Genomic DNA, 20,257 nt, shown 5'->3' on the forward strand with positions numbered 1-20,257 from the left:
TGGAACGTTTTTTTTGTCCCGACGGACTGCAAAAACACGACGCATCCGTCGCACGACGGATGCGATGTGTGGCAATCCTTTGCAGGGCGTCGCTAAAGAAAGTCTATGGAGAAAAAACGCATCCTGCGGGCAACTTTGCAGGATGCGTTTTTTCTCCAAAACGATGCATTGTGATGTGCATTGAACGACGCTAGTGTGAATGTAGCCTTACTCGCCCGTTAACCTTTGGATCAGTAAACACACAAGACCATGTGATAATACTCAGCCATCACAGCTAGTTTTGATCTTGCTGATGGTATCTTATTTTTTAGATTTGATGCATCACTTTATGTGGTAATAACTTTGGAATGCTTCTACTTATCCAAGTGATTCCTAGATTGTTATTGTTTTTTGTGACACATTGTACTTTATTTAGTAGTAAACGAGGCTAAAGCCTTATACGCTTTGTGTCTAATCCAAAAAGTATCAGAAGTTCTGTATATCCTAACACTAATAATTTCATATAAAATTGCTAATAACTAACATTACCATATGTCTAGTCTGTTTACAACATTTTTTTAAACATTTTTATTTTTTTAGGAAGTTAGAAGGTTTAGAAGAATGGATGCAATTTTTTACATTTTTAGCAGAATGTAAAAAAAAAATGGGGTGTCAAATTTTAAGTACCTTTGAGGGTCCTGTGTATTAGAAATGCCACACACGTCGAAAAGTGTCCAAATTTTAAAACAATAAATAATGTGCAACATATCAAAAACTGAATTCCAGGTATTTTTTTAACCATTCAGGTGTAGTGCAGGAATTAAGTAAAATGAAGACTGTTAAATTAATCTGAACTGTTCATTTTTACAAGAAGTTACAGGAGAAATGGCATCCTACATTTTATTTAGCAGAAAGCCTGTTGTAGATCTGACCTTGAGGTGGTTCTTTGGCCAATGGATGCAATAAAAGACATTGGTGTACTGAGAAAACCTAATGCCTCTTTCAGGTATCTAGGTGCCACTATTGCTATTGGCAGTGGCATCTACAGCATTAATAATGCTAACACTGATCATGGCCAATACAGCAGAGTGTCAGTTGTAGCATACAACTAATACCCGCTGATGATAAATCTGGCCAGCCTCTGACGCTCCAGTCATCCTCAAATCAGGAGTGTACTGCATTTTGTGTGGAGTCAGTGCCAACAGCATTGTTCATGTACAGCAGATGCAGATTTCAAAATAGGGTGAGCAGAAGTGGATTGTTGTTTTTTTATGCTGTGTTTTCTATTTTTTAAAGGGAATCTATCAGCAGGTTTTTACTACCATATCTGACAGCAACCTGATGTAGCAGGAACAGAATAGCCGGTCTCAGGAGCGCAGAAGGAGAACACCTAAACTAGTGTCTGTGTTCTCCTTCTGCTCTCCTGAGACCGGCTATTCTGTTCCTGTTGCAAGTCTTTCTCCTCCGTTATGGGGTATCCGGCTGGAGCTGGAGCTGCGGGGACCGGCGCACCTATTTCCTCCTCATTGGGACGGCTGCTACCTCTCCTTCCACAAACCGCCATTTGTTGTTCAGCAACCTGATGTAGGCAAAGAGAAACTGAATCCAGGGATATATCACTTAAGGTACTGTCACACTAAACGATATCGCTAGCGATCCGTGACGTTGCAGCGTCCTGGCTAGCGATATCGTTCAGTTTGACACGCAGCAGCGATCAGAATCCTGCTGTGATGTCATTGGTCGCTGCAGAAAGTCCAGCACTTTATTTCATCGCTGGACTTCCTGCTGACATCGCTGAATCGGCGTGTGTGACGCCGATTCAGCAATGTCTTCACTGGTAACCAGGGTAAACATCGGGTTACTAAGCGCAGGGCCACGCTTAGTAAACCGATGTTTACCAAGGTTACCAGCGTAAAAGTAAAAAACAAACAAACACTACATACTTACCTACCGCTGTCTGTCCCTCGGCGCTCTGCTTCTCTGCCCTGTGTAAGCACAGCGACCGGAAAGCAGAGCGGTGACGTCTCTCCAGTGACCAAACAGCAACGCTGCAGCGATCCGGATCGTTGTCGGAATCGCTGCAGCGTCGCTTAGTGTGACGGTACCTTTAGATTACTGAGTCCTGCCATTCTCACACTATCAGAGCTTTTAGAATGGACAATGCAGCTGAGCTGAGAAGGATAACTCCGCCCCCATCAGGCTCCCTATGTATAAAGTCCATAGACAGTGAGCTGCCTATCACAGGAGGACACTGCTGTGTCCCAGCAAGGATAAGCTCCTGGTGCTAAAATAATCAATGTAAGCAAACAAGACCACTGAGCTTGATGAGGGGCATCGCCGAAATCTGAGTTTTTATTCCTTATAGCCTGTCTTCAATTTACAAAGCAAACTGACAGATTCCCTTTAAGCCTTGAAATCGAAAGCTTGTTCAGAATTCTGCAAACTTCCTAATCGAGTGAAGCAATGCATTGGTACACAGGAACATTGCACACTGTTATGAGTCAGTCATCTGGAGTTACATAGAGTGACTGCAGACATTTCATTTCAGCCTGGACAATCCCTTTAAAATAAATAATACAAAACTGTTGAGAGCTCGAATTCTCTCTCTGCTAAAGTTCAACCATAGTTTTGCTTCTCTTGTAATATAGTCTTAAAAATAATAAATTGTTGCATTACAATGTCCATGTCCATTGTCTGAAGCGGATATGATAATATATGGAAAGATAACCTATAAAACCTAATTAGTGAGCAGGAAAAGAGAACAGAATGCATTTCTGTGGATTCTTCATGGCGGTATTCCTACAGTATATGAGGTGTTTGCCCTCTAAATATTACAGTTACTTTTCTGCTCTTTATTTGTATATGCCATTTTCTTTTACTGGATAATTTATGTTTATGTTCATTGTCAGTAATGCATTTCCCCACTGGCCCAATTAGTTAACACAGTGATATCTTCTATTTTTTAACCCTGTAGAATATATAATGATGCCCATGTTCACATTTATGTTCAGACATTCCTCTTGATTGTTCCATTTCAGTCACAGACAACCGGAATTAATGTCCAAAATGTGTTTGTTACCTAAATCATGCATTTGGAGTCAAAGGGGTCCATTGATTATTATAAGGAACATTTAGGTTCTGTTTTTTGATCATTTTTGGAACGGAAGAAAAAAACGTATTGTGCAGAAGTAATTGTTTCAGTCTCAAAGCTCACACATAATGAAAGAGCCAAAATGGCAGACATTCATTAGAGATGGGCATGTGAATTTGAAAATGCTCACTACTCTTTACAAAGCTTTGTAAAAATAGCAGAAAACCTGTTTAATATCTCCATGATCACTTGTGGACTCCTGGAGCTGCTTATAACCTGCATTTGGACTTTTTGCTAAATTTAACATGAAATCAAAATCCATAAATAGCAGAAATGTTACTGGCCCTCTGGACCTCTCTTCAAAATGCAGAATCAAACACTGCAAATGCAGTGGACACTACTTTGTATCTATGTTTCATTGATTACATCATTTTATTCTTGCTTTATTGTTATCATTTTCAGTGTATTCATGAAAATGGTCGTTGAATAGAAATAAATGGGCCACAATCACACATCAGTATTTGGTCAGTATTTTACATTGCTATTTCTAAGCCAAAACCAGGAGTGGAACAATCAGAGGAAATGAATAAAGAATCACATCACCACTTCTGTATTATCACCCACTCCTGGTTTTGGCTTACAAATACTGATGTAAAATACTGACCAAATACTCAACATGTAAACGTGGCCTTACACAGCTCCTCCTTGATATTTAATCACTTCACAAATAAAGACAATGACAGTTTTAGTTCTATTCATATACGTTCTTTCTTCTCAAAAAATGGCCCAGAATTACATCCACTTTCAATAAGTCAGATATGAAACTTACACGCAGGATAAAAACCACATTGAATTATTCCAAATACATAACGGTACAGACATGTGGAAATTTCATTCCAAATTGTAACAGGCAGGGATCAATCACCACCCCGAGCCACACTTCGAGGGATCACCCTCATTCCAAGCCCAGATTGAACTGTTCACTCAGACAGTGTTAGGAGTCGAGTTTCCTCTGCTGCACAGGGGGAATCTCGAGCCGTGTCTGCTGCAGTCTCCCATTCTGCATCGGCTGCAGTGGAGCCTGCTCAGCGGAGATGTCGCTCCCAGCATCTCACTGGGACTGATACTGTGCAGAGGGTTACTACTGCCTCTCCAGGCTCTGCTATTGTACCCTGCACTGATCTGCGGCGAGCAGGCTTTTCTGGGACTAAGTCCTGCTTTGCACACACTGAGCATGCCCAGGGAGATCTAGGGTCACATGCTCAGGTACTGCAGCAACTTCCATTGGCCCTTCTTGGAAGGTCCTTGTAGGTGCTAGGACTAAGTCCTGCTTTGCACTCTGAGCATGCCCAGGGCAAGATCTCTCAGTGGAGATTTAGGGTCACATGCTCAGGTACTGCAGCAACTCCATTGGTCCTTCTTTGAAGGCCCTGTACGTGCTGAAACTATTTAAGGCTCGCATGGCCGCACGGCCATGCGCTAGTATCAAATGTGTTTTGGCTTATGCCAGTGGATACTATACCTCTCCTTTCTTATGTGGTGTGAAGCTGTAGCATTAGGACTGTACACTCAGGCAGGCAGCTAGCGTCAGTGGGGGCAATTAGCCTTGGCTTAGCATCTGGTTCCTTCATGTGTGCGGTTAGCACAGAAGAGTTCCAGAGCAAGCACAACCCTAGTTAAGGTATTAGTTTTGTGTACAGCGTGACTCTGTGAGGTAACAGAGTTCGCTTCCAGTTCACACGGGGTGAAGCTTAACCCACGTGTGAGCTCAGAGTCCATCCGCCATTACTTGGCAGCAGATATCTCTGCACGGTGGACCCCGGGGCTGCGAACGCATCTTGTAGCTATCTACCTATTACTCGGTGCGTTCCGCTAGCCCTAACAGACAGATCAGTGAATTCTTCAGGCCAGACGGGGAAGCTTAGTCATTCCTGTGATATGTGCCAACACAGAAAAGGCTCTTCTGTGCTACCATCTTATCAGAAACCAAGGTACAGGACTGGAGTAACAATGGAGAATGAACCACCAGGGCAGGTTACTTATTTATTGATTAAGTGTTGCAGGAAAGCCTACAGACACAGGAGACCAACACCATTCAATTGTATTCCATAGTGAACATTAACTCTTTGCATACATTTTTCATTTTTTCTCACTAGTTTTAAAAACTTGAGAAGGCTAATCTTTTTCTTTGCCAATAAAGATAAAAAATGGATGTCTTTGGATTTTAATTCATTTTGAAATATCTCTGTATGCGAATGCCAGATTCTGTTCTGCAAAAATACATGAGCATTGGAAATTAACCCCTTCCCGACATAAGCCTTACATGTACGTTGCAAGTCGGCTGCTGGCCCCAAACCTGGCAAATCATGGCTGTATATTACTGCGAGGACCTGCCTCAAATATTTGTGGGTGGAGCACAGCGCCGCCTGTGATTGCCAACCTGTTAAATGATGTCAAACTCTGACAGCGACATTTAGCAAGCACCATCATGGTGGTATGTCATTCCTTGTGCCCATCGGCACACCCGTGATGGGATCAGGAGTCACCGATTGGATGATGAATCAGCAGGGAATATGCTGAAGACCACTGTGCTTTTCATTATGCAGCTGTTTTTAAACCCTAACTATGGTCGAGCTGCAAAGCAAACCGTGATTTCTGTTAAATACAGCAATGCTGTGACATCACTATATTTTGCACAAGTGATCAGTGAATCACAGCTACAAGTCCCCTAAGGTATCTAACATGAGCATTGAAAAGTTAAAAAAAACTGTAAATACTATGAAAAAAAATTAAAAACATAATAGTTCAAATAAACTGAAAAAGAGAATTGACCGCAGCTCTAAAAATCATACAGTGATCTAATGCCGCTAGGCAAAAATATATATAATTGAACGTGAGGTTCTTAGTTTAACATTCTGATCAGACTGTATGAAGCCAACTGTCACGGCAAACCTCGTAGTGGATCCCTATCGCCCTAACAGAGCGGAGCCGTGTGCCAACTACCACCACAGCGAAAATCATTGGCAGGGTGGTTAGCTCGGTGCCCCACAGTGCCCATGCTGCAAGACTGAGTCCCAATGACTCCAGACCACACCGCCCCACAGCACAACTGAATGTGCTCTACTCCCATTTCACACAATTTTAATTAGTTGGAGACTGCAAAGTAATGGGTCTAGCTCAGGGATGTCAAACTGCATTCCTCGAGGGCTGTAAACAGGTCATGTTTTCAGGATTTCCTTGTACTGCACAGGTGATAATTTAATCACCTACACACATAATGATTGCAGCACCTTGTGCAATGCTAAGGAAATCTTGAAAACACGCATGGTTTGCGGCCCTCGAGGACACCCCTGGTCTAGCCCATTTCTGCTCTCACTGGAGAGCCTGAGGTAGCGGAGTTTCAATACTCCTTTCATTTGGTGTGAGTGCTGTGTGGCGGCCATTGTTGATGTGGTTTTGTGCTGGTGGGGCGGCGCGGTCTGGAGTCATGGGGACTCAGTCTTGCATCATGGGTAGTATGAGGCACCAGACCGGTGCATTGCTGCTGTGGGTAGAGGTTGGTACAAGGCTCTCTCCATTGGGGCAATAGGGACCCACTAAGAGGTTTGCCGTGATGTGGCAGTGGCCTTCATATAGTTTGATCAGAATATTAAACCAAGAACCTCATGTTCAGTGCTGTCCATTCTCGTTTTCAGCATAATAGTTAAAATCACTCCCCTTTTGCCCCAATTAAAAATAAATACATTTAAAAAAAAAAATTATATACATATGTGGTATCACCGAGCTCAGAAAAGTCGATCTATCAAAATATAAAATTAACTAGCTTGATCGGGAAACACTATAAACCGAAAATATCAGGAGTGCCAAATTTACGTTCTTTGGGTTGCTGCAAATCCACAGAGAGTGCTATAACAAGCGATCAAAATGTGACATGTATCCCAAAATGATATCAATAAACGTTGTCTCGTCCTGCAAAAAATATGCCCTCACACAGCTACATCGACTGAAAAAAAGAAAAAACATTATGGGTCTCGTAAAATGGAGACACAACCAAAAATAAAATATTTTTTGAAACTTTCCTCAATTTTTTTCACCACTACAATAATTTAAAAAATGGATGTTTGATTTTGCTCCACCTCTTGTGTCTCCCTTTTCCCTATAGATTGTAAGCTTGAGAGCATGCTGTAAAGTAAAAGCACAATGGGGGCAGCGGATGCAGTTTTTCAACGCATCCGCTGCCCCATTGTAAGGTCCGGGGAGGAGGGGAAGGAGGGGGCGGAGTTCCGGCCGCACACGCGCAGTCGGAGGTGGCAGACACGATGCACAAAAAAACGTTACATGTAGCGTTTTTTGTGCCGACGGTCCGCCAAAACACGTGGCAATCCATCGCAATGCGTCGCTAATGAAAGTCTATGGAGAAAAAACGCATCCTGCGGGCAACTTTGCAGGATGCGTTTTTTCTCCAAAACGACGCATTGCGACAGAGGCCAAACGACGCTTGTGTGAAAGTAGCCTAATTTGTAAAGCGCTGCGGAATATGTTGGCGCTATATAAATAAAATTATTATTATTATTATTATTATTATTATTTTGCCGTAATCATACTAATGAGCAAAATCATATTGCAGGGTCATTTTTAACACAAACTGTACACCATAAAAATGATTCCCAAAAAATGTCAGAATTGCGATTTTTGTTTTTTTTATTTTTTTCATAATTTCTACCCAGTTGGAAATCTTTTTCTATTTTCCAGTACAATATTCAAAAGTATAACTCCAACCATAAAAAAAAGCCCTCATGTCTATGATGATAGAAAAATAAGAGTTATGGCTCTATGAAGAAGGGGATTCCCTTTCAACTGCATTTACACTGAATGATGCGTATACTGTATACTCGTGAAAGTGTGTCCTTAAAAATGATAATTCTATGATAATTTTGCTGTTTAGACAGGCTACCAATCATCTGATAAACGAGCAAAATGCTTGTTTGATTGGTGAAATGACTTATTACATATCATAAAAAGCCATAGCTGTTGGTAGGGCATCATCCTGTGTAAACAAGACTCGCAGTTCGGAAAACTATGGAAGCCTATGTGCTCTGAGTGATGTATGACAGATCGCTCAGTGCACATCGATTGCTTTGGTCTGCCTGTTTAAAAAGGCATTTAAACAACCTCCAATCAGTAAAGGTTTACAGATGGATAGTTGCTTCATGAAGCCAGTTAGTCTGTATAAACTGTGCTAATCACTAAGCAAATTTGCTGCCCACAGAGGGGGAGGGTGTGATTTCTTTAGGATTCTCCCTTTTATATGCATAAGAAGAGACTCTAAAGGTACCGTCACATTAAGCGACGCTGCAGCGATCTAGACAATGATGCCGATCGCTGCAGCGTCGCTGTTTGGTCGCTGGAGAGCTGTCACACAGACAGCCCTCCAGCGACCAACGATCCCGAGGTCCCCGGGTAACCAGGGTAAACATCGGGTTACTAAGCGCAGGACCGCGCTTAGTAACCCGAAGTTTACCCTGGTTACCATTGTAAAAGTAAAAAAAAAAACACTACATACTTACATTCCTGTCGCGTCCCTCGCCTTCAGGTTCCCACACTGACTGAGCGCCAGCCGTAAAGTACAGTGGTGACGTCACCGCTGTGCTCAGCTTTACGGCCGGCCGGCGCTCACAGTCAGTGCGGGAAGCTGAAGGCGAGGGACGCGACCAGACACCGGAATGTAAGTATGTAGTTTTTTTTTTTTTACATTTACAATGGTAACCAGGGTAAACATCGGGTTACTAAGCACGGCCCTGCGCTTAGTAACCCGATGTTTACCCTGGTTACCAGTGAAGACATCACTGGATCGGTGTCACACACGCCGATCCAGCGATGTCAGCGGGAGATCCAGCGACGAAATAAAGTGCTGGACTTTCCCCAGCGACCAACGATCTCCCAGCAGGGGCCTGATCGTTGGTCGCTGTCACGCATAACGATTTCGTTAACGATATCGTTGCTACGTCACAAAAAGCAACGATTTCGTTAACGATATTGTTATGTTTGACGGTACCTTTACTCAGGTGGACTTGAGATGTCTGTGTGTTCAATGGAAGATAGGAAGTAGAACTATGAATGAAAACTTTGGGGATCTATTCCTAGTTTTGGCTAAAACAATTTTAAACACAAGATGCATAAAAAAAAGCTAAACATGAAAGTGTGACCTGGTTCTTACTTCAGATTTTTTTTTTCCCAAGGAAATCTTTTCATCACGATGGAATATGAAACTGTAAATTACATGGATTTTGAGGATATCAGAGTGCCCCAGGGGGTGCACACAAAGGAAAGCTTAATCTATGCATGGAAGGAATTTGAAACACGTGATGATGATGTTTTCAACGTAACTTATCCCAAATCAGGTAATTAATTCAATTGGTAAATTCATAAGAAAAACACTGTGCTTGTTGTTATACATTTAAAAGTGTGCTTCCATCATGGACATTTATGACAAGGGTGGACATACCATAGGTGCAGCTGCACAGGGGCCCCCACAAAACAGAATTAGGACATATGCGCTGTTGGCACCATAGTTTATAATGGTGCCAACAGAGTGAATGTGCGCTCTGCTGTGAATCACTTTCAGACATATATGCCTACCACAGGCGAACACCCAGACAATGTCTACTACATCTGAGTGTCTGCCTCCAGTAGGTGTACACACCCGAAAAATGATACACGTCAGAGCTCCTGTTCGCTCTGTCATCACCATTATAGTCTATGACCCTGTCAGTTATATTCATTTGCGAGAAAAACAAACAGGTGCTATCTGAGAGAAAAATCAGATTGCCCTCTGACCAATGTTATTCTATGGGTTACATCTCATGGTGCGACAAAAAAATTACACGGCATACGGACCATCCATATGCCGTCCGTTTTTTTACAGATACCATACCATTCTGTGGCATAGAATACTGTAAATGGTCCTGTAAATGATTGTAGAAAAATATTTGCAGAGAAAAAAACGCATTGCATACGCATGTCATACAGATACTATGTAAGAAAAATTGCATTGTACTTGCATGACACTCACATGACACTTGTCTGTTTTTTTTTTTTCAGTCCTGATATTGAAACGTTTTTTTTCCACACATATGTGTATGAGCCCTAAGTCTGTATCCCATGTTGTGGGTGGTCCTGGCGACTAAACGCCATGTGAAAGTACCCATATAATTCGGGAAATATATATATTTTGGCACCGTGTTAGCCAGTGGATAGAAAAATATTTAGAATTGAGAGTCCTCAGTAGTTGATACTTTTTAATGGCTGACTGAAAAAATGGTAACAAATTGCAAGCTTTCGAGACTATGCTATGTTGTGCGTAAATATGTGATTCTTCAGATTTTGATTTAGTCTTTGCCTGATGAAGAGACCTGTGTAGTCTCGAAAGCTTGCAATTTGTTACGATCTTTCCAGTTAGCCATTAAAAGGTATCAACCACTGAGGACTCTCAATTCTAAATATTTTTCCACCCCAAAGAGAAATGAGTCTAGAGAAAAAAATCAGTGATCAGTGTGGAAAGTGCAAGATATGTATTGTTTTAATGTTTAATATAGATTCTGATGAGTAAAAAAATAAAATAAAACAAACATTGCCAAAAATATAGTACAAAATTTTAACACAGAAACCTGATTTAGGGTATGTGCACACGTCAGAATTTTTAGCGTTTTTTTTTGCGGAATTTCGCCATAAAAACGCTATAAATCCGGTAACAAAAAACGCTAACATTATGCATCCTATCTTTTAGAATGCATTCCGCATTTTTTGTGGATATGTTAGCGTTTTTTTCCACAAAAAAAAACGCATACCGCAAAAAATCCGGACATGCTCTATCTTTTTGCGGATTTTCTGCGGATTTCCTATCAAAATGGACATTCTGGAAAATTTTAAAAAAAACGCAAAAAATCCACGCAAAAAACGCACAAAAACGTGCAAATTCCGCAAGAAATCCGCGCAAAAAAAGCACATGGATTTCTGGCAGAATTCTCAGGATTTTGCCAGGAAAAAATCCTGACGTGTGCACATACCCTTAATCCAGAGGCCATTTTGTGATAGTTTTCCTTTAATTTTTCTGTCGAATGTCAAAATCTTATGTTTTGATAAAAATGTCTATAAATGTGATTGCTTCATTGAACATTTAATTAGTCATACCAATGCACAATTTAACATTACCAATACAAAAGTAATTAAAATAAAAATGTACATTTATTAAGACATTGCTAAAATAGATAAGAATACACTTTCATACCCCATGAGACTTAAAATCAAATATAATGGTCACATACTAAAAATTATCTTTGTGTTTCCTTGCCCTTTCTTAAAATTTGATAATTATAAAACACCCTCTTCTTTTCCTTAATATATCAGATGAAATCGGTATAGTTATGCCAAAGCATAAATTTATTTGTAATTTACACGCATCTAGAACAGGAGTTTAATTATTGGAGATGACCAATTTTTTGTTATTTTTTTTTTATTTTGATTCACTAGAGATTCAGAAAATATTGGGGCTGGAACATCCAGCGAATGTGAGTATTGGGTAACTTGGTTAATCCTTATGATTCTGGTAGCCAAAATGAGTTAGGCTTCATTGAGGTATAAGTACCCACTGCCGGGGTATTCCAAGCTCACCTAGTCCTTGAAGTCCAGCTCGCACGGGAATCAGGTGGATCCACATCAGATAATATGCTCACAGAAAAAAAATTGTCGTTCCCGCGTGTGATAAAATAGTTCTTTTTATTTTAAGTCCATTAAAAATTACAAAAGTTGCATAGACAGGGCAAAGGAAGAAAGACGCATTTCGAAGGCTCACATGCGTTCTTTATCACAGTTCACAAATGTACTGTTAGGATCATAAGTGCATTTGTCATTCATTATAGTTACATAACTTTTAAATCAAATAAATTGATAAAGACAGGCATATTATATTCTAGGCACCACATGGCTACAAGAAATCCTCTCTCTCATCTACAGCAATGGAGATCCTACACCAATAAAAACAACTTACAGCTGGGATCGAGTGCCTTGGATTGAACAGCATGGTGGACGAGCCCAGATTGAGAACAGACCATCACCTCGACTTATTACAACACATCTTCCTTTCCATCTGTTTCCACAATCATTTGCTAAATCCAAAGCCAAGGTTTGTGATGAATATTGTGATACAATGCACATCAGAGGCGTCCACAAGGAGGTCTCTTTTTTTTTTTTTCTCTTCACCTATATATCTTAAGAGCTTTTGCACGCTAAGGCTTTTTATCAAAAAACACTTCATGGACTAAGATATTGTATAGGCGTAGAAAATGTACTATGCTGGGATAAAGGTATTTTATTTACATTTTAGCTGGTGTTTTAGGAAGTGAATTTTAAGCATATAAGACAACGGAGGTTAAAATGCTCCAAAATAGATCTATTTCAGTCTACATTGTCCTATATGAGGGAAATATGTCTCCATAAAATAAAATGTGTCCTTTGGAGAAGTATTACTGATTTTCCTAGATCAAAACCCAAACATTTAAAATATATTTTTGATCTATTTCTTCAAAAACCATGCCCTTTTTCTTTCCCATACACTTCCTTACAGTTAAATGGCAACTTTGCTTTTTTCATTGCAAGAATTTCTAAATCCAGAGTCTTTTTTATTTGTTTGTGCATTAGGTAATCTACACCATAAGGAATCCTAAAGATGTATGTGTTTCCCTTTATTACTTCTCCAAGATTGCACAATTTATGGAAAGCAGGGAAGATTTTCAGGATTTTGTCTCTTTGTTTCTAAGCAAAGACAGTAAGTATATCATGTCAATATGTCATTGTCCTTTTTTTTAAGGGGAAAATTAGCCTCCAGGTATTCCTTTAGCACAGCAGCTGTTACCTCCATCCCCACATATTTTGTCAAGAGACTGTAGTTAGATATCCATTTGATAGGAGCTCCTTCACTATCCCCTAAAGTTAGGGGAGCCCTAGCTATCCCTGCTGCCATGATTACTTCTAATGGTAAAGATGCTGAGGCCATGTACCTTCCTGAGCTCTTGAATCAGCCCTTATCTCTCCCCTCCCACACCCAGAGAAGTGGAGAGTAGTTGAATATAAGAATGCACAAACCAGACCAACAAGGAAAGACATACAGGAATAAATAGAATACCAATCATACAAATATGCATTGACAAACAGAGTGGGAAAACTTGGAAGTAAAGGAAGGGAAAACAAAATTGGAGAGGATGAGGGTATGCACTGACAGTTCGCCAAGCAACCGCATTTAGAACAAGACTCCAAAATGCCTTCTCAACAAACATCTCCAACTCCACACCAGACAGTATAAAACTAACTCTGGCAATTCTGATTGCCAGAGGAGAGTATATACAGTGGGGCAAAAAAGTATTTAGTCAGTCAGCAAAAGTGCAAGTTCCACCACTTAAAAAGATGATAGGAGTCTGTAATTTACATCATAGGTAGACCTCAACTATGGGAGACAAACTGAGGAAAAAAATCCAGAAAATCACATTGTCTGTTTTTTTATCATTTTATTTGCATATTATGGTGGAAAATAAGTATTTGGTCAGAAACAAAATTTCATCTCAATACTTTGTAATATATCGTTTGTTGGCAATGACAGAGGTCAAACGTTTTCTGTAAGTCTTCACAAGGTTGCCACACACTGTTGTTGGTATGTTGGCCCATTCCTCCATGCAGATCTCCTCTAGAGCAGTGATGTTTTTGGCTTTTCGCTTGGCAACACGGACTTTCAACTCCCTCCAAAGGTTTTCTATAGGGTTGAGATCTGGAGACTGGCTAGGCCACTCCAGGACATGGAAATGCTTCTTACGAAGCCACTCCTTCGTTGCCCTGGCGGTGTGCTTTGGATCATTGTCATGTTGAAAGACCCAGCCACGTTTCATCTTCAATGCCCTTGCTGATGGAAGGAGGTTTGCACTCAAAATCTCACGATACATGGCCCCATTCATTCTTTCATGTACCCGGATCAGTCGTCCTGGCCCCTTTGCAGAGAAACAGCCCCAAAGCATGATGTTTCCACCACCATGCTTTACAGTAGGTATAATAATAATAATAATCTTTATTTTTTATATAGCGCTAACATATTCCGCAGCGCTTTACAGTTTTGCACACATTATCATCACTGTCCCCGATAGGGCTCACAATCTAGAATCCCTATCAGTATGTCTTTGGAATGTGGGAGGAAACCGGAGTGCCTGGAGGAAACCCACGCAAACGCGGAGAGAACATACAAACTCTTTGCAGATGTTGTCCTGAGTGGGATTAGAACCCAGGACCCCAGCGCTGCAAGGCTGCTGTGCTAACCACTGCGCCACCGTGCTGCCCACAGGTATGGTGTTTGATGGATGCAACTCAGTATTCTTTTTCCTCCAAACACGACAAGTTGTGTTTCTACCAAACAGTTCCAGTTTGGTTTCATCAGACCATAGGACATTCTCCCAAAACTCCTCTGGATCATCCAAATGCTCTCTAGCAAACTTCAGAGTGGCCCGGACATGTACTGGCTTAAGCAATGGGACACGTCTGGCACTGCAGGATCTGAGTCCATGGTGGCGTAGTGTGTTACTTATGGTAGGCCTTGTTACATTGGTCACAGCTCTCTGCAGTTCATTCACTAGGTCCCCCCGTGTGGTTCTGGGATGTTTGCTCACCGTTCTTGTGATCATTCTGACCCCACGGGGTGGGATTTTGCGTGGAGCCCTGTTATGAAAGGCAATTCAGTACCACAATGGACATAGCGGTCAGAGCACATACAGTGATCTGACAATAACCCAAAATCATAGAACGAGCTCTGAGACGTGGGAACTCTGCAGACCGCAATCCCTAATCCTCTCCAAACAACACTAGAGGCAGCCGTGGATTGCGCCTAACTCTGCCTATGCAACTCGGCACAGCCTGAGAAACTAACTAGCCTGAAGATAGAAAATAAGCCTACCTTGCCTCAGAGAAATACCCCAAAGGAAAAGGCAGCCCCCCACATATAATGACTGTGAGTTAAGATGAAAAGACAAACGTAGAGATGAAATAGATTCAGCAAAGTGAGGCCCGACTTTCTGAACAGATCGAGGATAGAAAAGGTAACTTTGCGGTCTACACAAAACCCTAAAGAAAACCACGCAAAGGGGGCAAAAAGACCCTCCGTACCCAACTAACGGCAGGGAGGTACACCCTTTGCGTCCCAGAGCTTCCAGCAACAAATTAGACAAGCTGGACAGAAAAAATAGCAAACAAATAGCAAAGAAGAACTTAGCTATGCAGATCAGCAGGACACAGGAATGATCCAGGGAAAAGCAAGTCCAACACTGGAACATTGACAGGAAGCCAGGATCAAAGCATTAGGTGGAGTTAAGTAGAGAAGCACCTAACGACCTCACCAGATCACCTGAGGGAGGAAACTCAGAAGCCGCAGTACCACTTCCCTCCACCAACAGAAGCTCACAGAGAGAATCAGCCGAAGTACCACTTGTGACCACAGGAGGGAGCTCTGCCACAGAATTCACAACAGTACCCCCCCTTGAGGAGGGGTCACCGAACCCTCACCAGAGCCCCCAGGCCGACCAGGATGAGCCACATGAAAGGCACGAACAAGATCGGGAGCATGGACATCAGAGGCAAAAACCCAGGAATTATCTTCCTGAGCATAACCCTTCCATTTAACCAGATACTGGAGTTTCCGTCTAGAAACACGAGAATCCAAAATCTTCTCCACAATATACTCCAATTCCCCCTCCACCAAAACCGGGGCAGGAGGATCAACAGATGGAACCATAGGTACCACGTATCTCCGCAACAATGACCTATGGAATACGTTATGTATGGAAAAAGAATCTGGAAGGGTCAGACGAAAAGACACAGGATTAAGAACCTCAGAAATCCTATACGGACCAATGAAACGAGGTTTAAACTTAGGAGAGGAAACCTTCATAGGAATATGACGAGAAGATAACCAAACCAGATCCCCAACACGAAGTCGGGGACCCACACGGCGTCTGCGATTAGCGAAACGTTGAGCCTTCTCCTGGGACAAGGTCAAATTGTCCACTACATGAGTCCAAATCTGCTGCAACCTGTCCACCACAGTATCCACACCAGGACAGTCCGAAGACTCAACCTGTCCTGAAGAGAAACGAGGATGGAACCCAGAATTGCAGAAAAATGGCGAAACCAAGGTAGCCGAGCTGGCCCTATTATTAAGGGCGAACTCAGCCAAAGGCAAAAAGGACACCCAGTCATCCTGATTGGCAGAAACAAAGCATCTCAGATATGTTTCCAAGGTCTGATTGGTTCGTTCGGTCTGGCCATTAGTCTGAGGATGGAAAGCCGAGGAAAAAGACAAGCCAATGCCCATCCTACCACAAAAGGCTCGCCAAAACCTTGAAACAAACTGGGAACCTCTGTCAGAAACGATATTCTCTGGAATGCCATGTAAACGAACCACATGCTGGAAGAACAATGGCACCAAATCAGAGGAGGAAGGCAATTTAGACAAGGGTACCAGATGGACCATCTTAGAAAAGCGATCACAGACCACCCAAATGACTGACATCTTTTGAGAAACGGGAAGATCAGAAATAAAATCCATAGAGATATGTGTCCAAGGCCTCTTCGGGACCGGCAAGGGCAAAAGCAACCCACTGGCACGAGAACAGCAGGGCTTAGCCCGAGCACAAATCCCACAGGACTGCACAAAAGCACGCACATCCCGCGACAGAGACGGCCACCAAAAGGATCTAGCCACTAACTCTCTGGTACCAAAGATTCCAGGATGACCAGCCAACACCGAACAATGAACCTCAGAGATAACTTTATTGGTCCACCTATCAGGGACAAACAGTCTCTCCGCTGGACAACGATCAGGTTTATTAGCCTGAAATTTTTGCAGCACCCGCCGCAAATCAGGGGAGATGGCAGACACAATTACTCCTTCCTTGAGGATACCCGCCGGCTCAGACAAACCCGGAGAGTCGGGCACAAAACTCCTAGACAGAGCATCCGCCTTCACATTTTTAGAGCCCGGAAGGTACGAAATCACAAAGTCAAAATGGGCAAAAAACAGCGACCAACGAGCCTGTCTAGGATTCAACCGCTTAGCAGACTCAAGATAAGTCAAGTTCTTATGATCAGTCAATACCACCACGCGATGCTTAGCTCCTTCAAGCCAATGACGCCACTCCTCGAATGCCCACTTCATGGCCAGCAACTCTCGGTTGCCCACATCATAATTTCGCTCAGCAGGCGAAAACTTCCTGGAAAAAAAAGCGCATGGTTTCATCACTGAGCAATCAGAACCTCTCTGCGACAAAACAGCCCCTGCTCCAATCTCAGAAGCATCAACCTCGACCTGGAACGGAAGAGAAACATCTGGTTGACACAACACAGGGGCAGAAGAAATACGACGCTTCAACTCCTGAAAAGCTTCCACAGCAGCAGAAGACCAATTGACCAAATCAGCACCCTTCTTGGTCAAATCGGTCAATGGTTTGGCAATACAAGAAAAATTGCAGATGAAGCGACGATAAAAATTAGCAAAGCCCAGGAACTTTTGCAGACTTTTCAGAGATGTCGGCTGAGTCCAATCATGGATGACTTGGACCTTAACAGGATCCATCTCGATAGTAGAAGGGGAAAAGATGAACCCCAAAAATGAAACCTTCTGCACACCAAAGAGACACTTTGATCCCTTCACAAACAAAGAATTAGCACGCAGGACCTGAAAAACTGTTCTGACCTGCTTCACATGAGACTCCCAATCATCCGAGAAGATCAAAATGTCATCCAAGTACACAATCAGGAATTTATCCAGGTACTCTCGGAAGATGTCATGCATAAAGGACTGAAACACTGATAGAGCATTGGCAAGTCCGAATGGCATCACTAGATACTCAAAATGACCCTCGGGCGTATTAAATGCAGTTTTCCATTCATCTCCTCGCCTGATTCGCACCAGATTATACGCACCACGAAGATCTATCTTGGTGAACCAACTAGCCCCCTTAATCCGAGCAAACAAATCAGATAACAATGGCAAGGGGTACTGAAATTTAACCGTGATCTTATTTAGAAGGCGGTAATCTATACAAGGTCTCAGCGAACCATCCTTCTTGGCTACAAAAAAGAACCCTGCTCCTAATGGTGACGATGACGGGCGAATATGCCCCTTCTCCAGGGATTCCTTCACATAACTGCGCATAGCGGCGTGCTCAGGCACGGATAAATTAAACAGTCGACCTTTTGGGAATTTACTACCAGGAATCAAATTGATAGCACAATCACAATCCCTATGCGGAGGTAGGGCATCGGACTTGGGCTCATCAAATACATCCTGGTAATCAGACAAGAACTCTGGAACCTCAGAAGGGGTGGATGACGAAATTGACAGAAATGGAACATCACCATGTACCCCCTGACAACCCCAGCTGGACACCGACATGGATTTCCAATCTAATACTGGATTATGGGCTTGTAGCCATGGTAACCCCAACACGACCACATCATGCAGATTATGCAACACCAGAAAGCGAATAACCTCCCGATGTGCAGGAGCCATGCACATGGTCAGCTGGGTCCAGTACTGAGGCTTATTCTTGGCCAAAGGCGTGGCATCAATTCCTCTCAATGGAATAGGACACTGCAAGGGCTCTAAGAGAAACCCACAACGCTTAGCATACTCCAAGTCCATCAAATTCAGGGCAGCGCCTGAATCCACAAATGCCATGACAGAATACGATGACAAAGAGCAGATCAAGGTAACGGACAGAAGAAATTTTGACTGTACCGTACCAATGGTGGCAGACCTAGCGAACCGCTTAGTGCGCTTAGGACAATCAGAGATAGCATGAGTGGAATCACCACAGTAGAAACACAGCCCATTCAGACGTCTGTGTTCTTGCCGTTCAACTCTGGTCAAAGTCCTATCGCACTGCATAGGCTCAGGTTTAAGCTCAGGTAATACCGCCAAATGGTGCACAGATTTACGCTCACGCAAGCGTCGACCGATCTGAATGGCCAAAGACATAGACTCATTCAAACCAGCAGGCATAGGAAATCCCACCATGACATCCTTAAGGGCTTCAGAGAGACCCTTTCTGAACATAGCTGCCAGCGCAGATTCATTCCATTGAGTGAGCACGGACCACTTTCTAAATTTCTGACAATATACCTCTATCTCATCCTGACCCTGACGAAGAGCCAGCAAATTTTTCTCTGCCTGATCCACTGAATTAGGTTCATCGTACAGCAATCCGAGTGCCTGGAAAAACGCATCGATATTACTCAATGCAGGATCTCCTGGCGCAAGAGAAAATGCCCAGTCCTGAGGGTCGTCGCGCAAAAAAGAAATAACAATCAAAACCTGTTGAACTGGATCACCAGAGGAGCGAGGTTTCAAGGCCAGAAACAATTTACAATTGTTTTTGAAACTCAGAAACTTAGTTCTATCTCCAAAAAACAAATCAGGAATAGGAATTCTTGGTTTTAACATAGATTTCTGATCAATAGTGTCTTGAATCTTTTGTACTCTTGCCGAGAGCTGATCCACAAATGAAGACAGACTTCTAATGTCCATCGCTACACCTGTGTACTGAACCACCCAAATGTCTAGGGGAAAAAAAAGGCAAAACACAGTGCAAAGAAAAAAAAATGGTCTCAGAAATTCTTTTTTCCCTCTATTGAGAATCATTAGTACTTTTGGCTTCCTGTACTGTTATGAAAGGCAATTCAGTACCACAATGGACATAGCGGTCAGAGCACATACAGTGATCTGACAGTAACCCAAAATCATAGAACGAGCTCTGAGACGTGGGAACTCTGCAGACCGCAATCCCTAATCCTCTCCAAACAACACTAGAGGCAGCCGTGGATTGCGCCTAACTCTGCCTATGCAACTCGGCACAGCCTGAGAAACTAACTAGCCTGAAGATAGAAAATAAGCCTACCTTGCCTCAGAGAAATACCCCAAAGGAAAAGGCAGCCCCCCACATATAAGGACTGTGAGTTAAGATGAAAAGACAAACGTAGAGATGAAATAGATTCAGCAAAGTGAGGCCCGACTTTCTGAACAGATCGAGGATAGAAAAGGTAACTTTGTGGTCTACACAAAACCCTAAAGAAAACCAGGCAAAGGGGGCAAAAAGACCC

At 42.5% G+C, this 20,257-nt stretch overlaps 1 protein-coding gene across 2 annotated transcripts in view; it reads left to right on the forward strand.

Annotated features, from left to right (window-relative positions):
* The window catches only part of LOC138651725 (3-beta-hydroxysteroid sulfotransferase-like), a 126,852-nt gene that overhangs the window by 36,342 nt on the left and 70,253 nt on the right, over positions 1-20,257 (forward strand). For both annotated transcript variants that reach the window (XM_069742148.1, XM_069742147.1), the window contains 3 exons: positions 9,310-9,471; positions 12,043-12,251; positions 12,767-12,893. In XM_069742148.1, the coding sequence (XP_069598249.1) occupies positions 9,327-9,471; positions 12,043-12,251; positions 12,767-12,893 (481 nt within the window). In that variant the 5' untranslated portion in view covers positions 9,310-9,326. The remainder of the gene's footprint in view (positions 1-9,309; positions 9,472-12,042; positions 12,252-12,766; positions 12,894-20,257) is intronic.

This window comes from Ranitomeya imitator, chromosome 10 (genome assembly GCF_032444005.1).
Source record: "Ranitomeya imitator isolate aRanImi1 chromosome 10, aRanImi1.pri, whole genome shotgun sequence".
Lineage (NCBI taxonomy): Eukaryota > Metazoa > Chordata > Amphibia > Anura > Dendrobatidae > Ranitomeya > Ranitomeya imitator.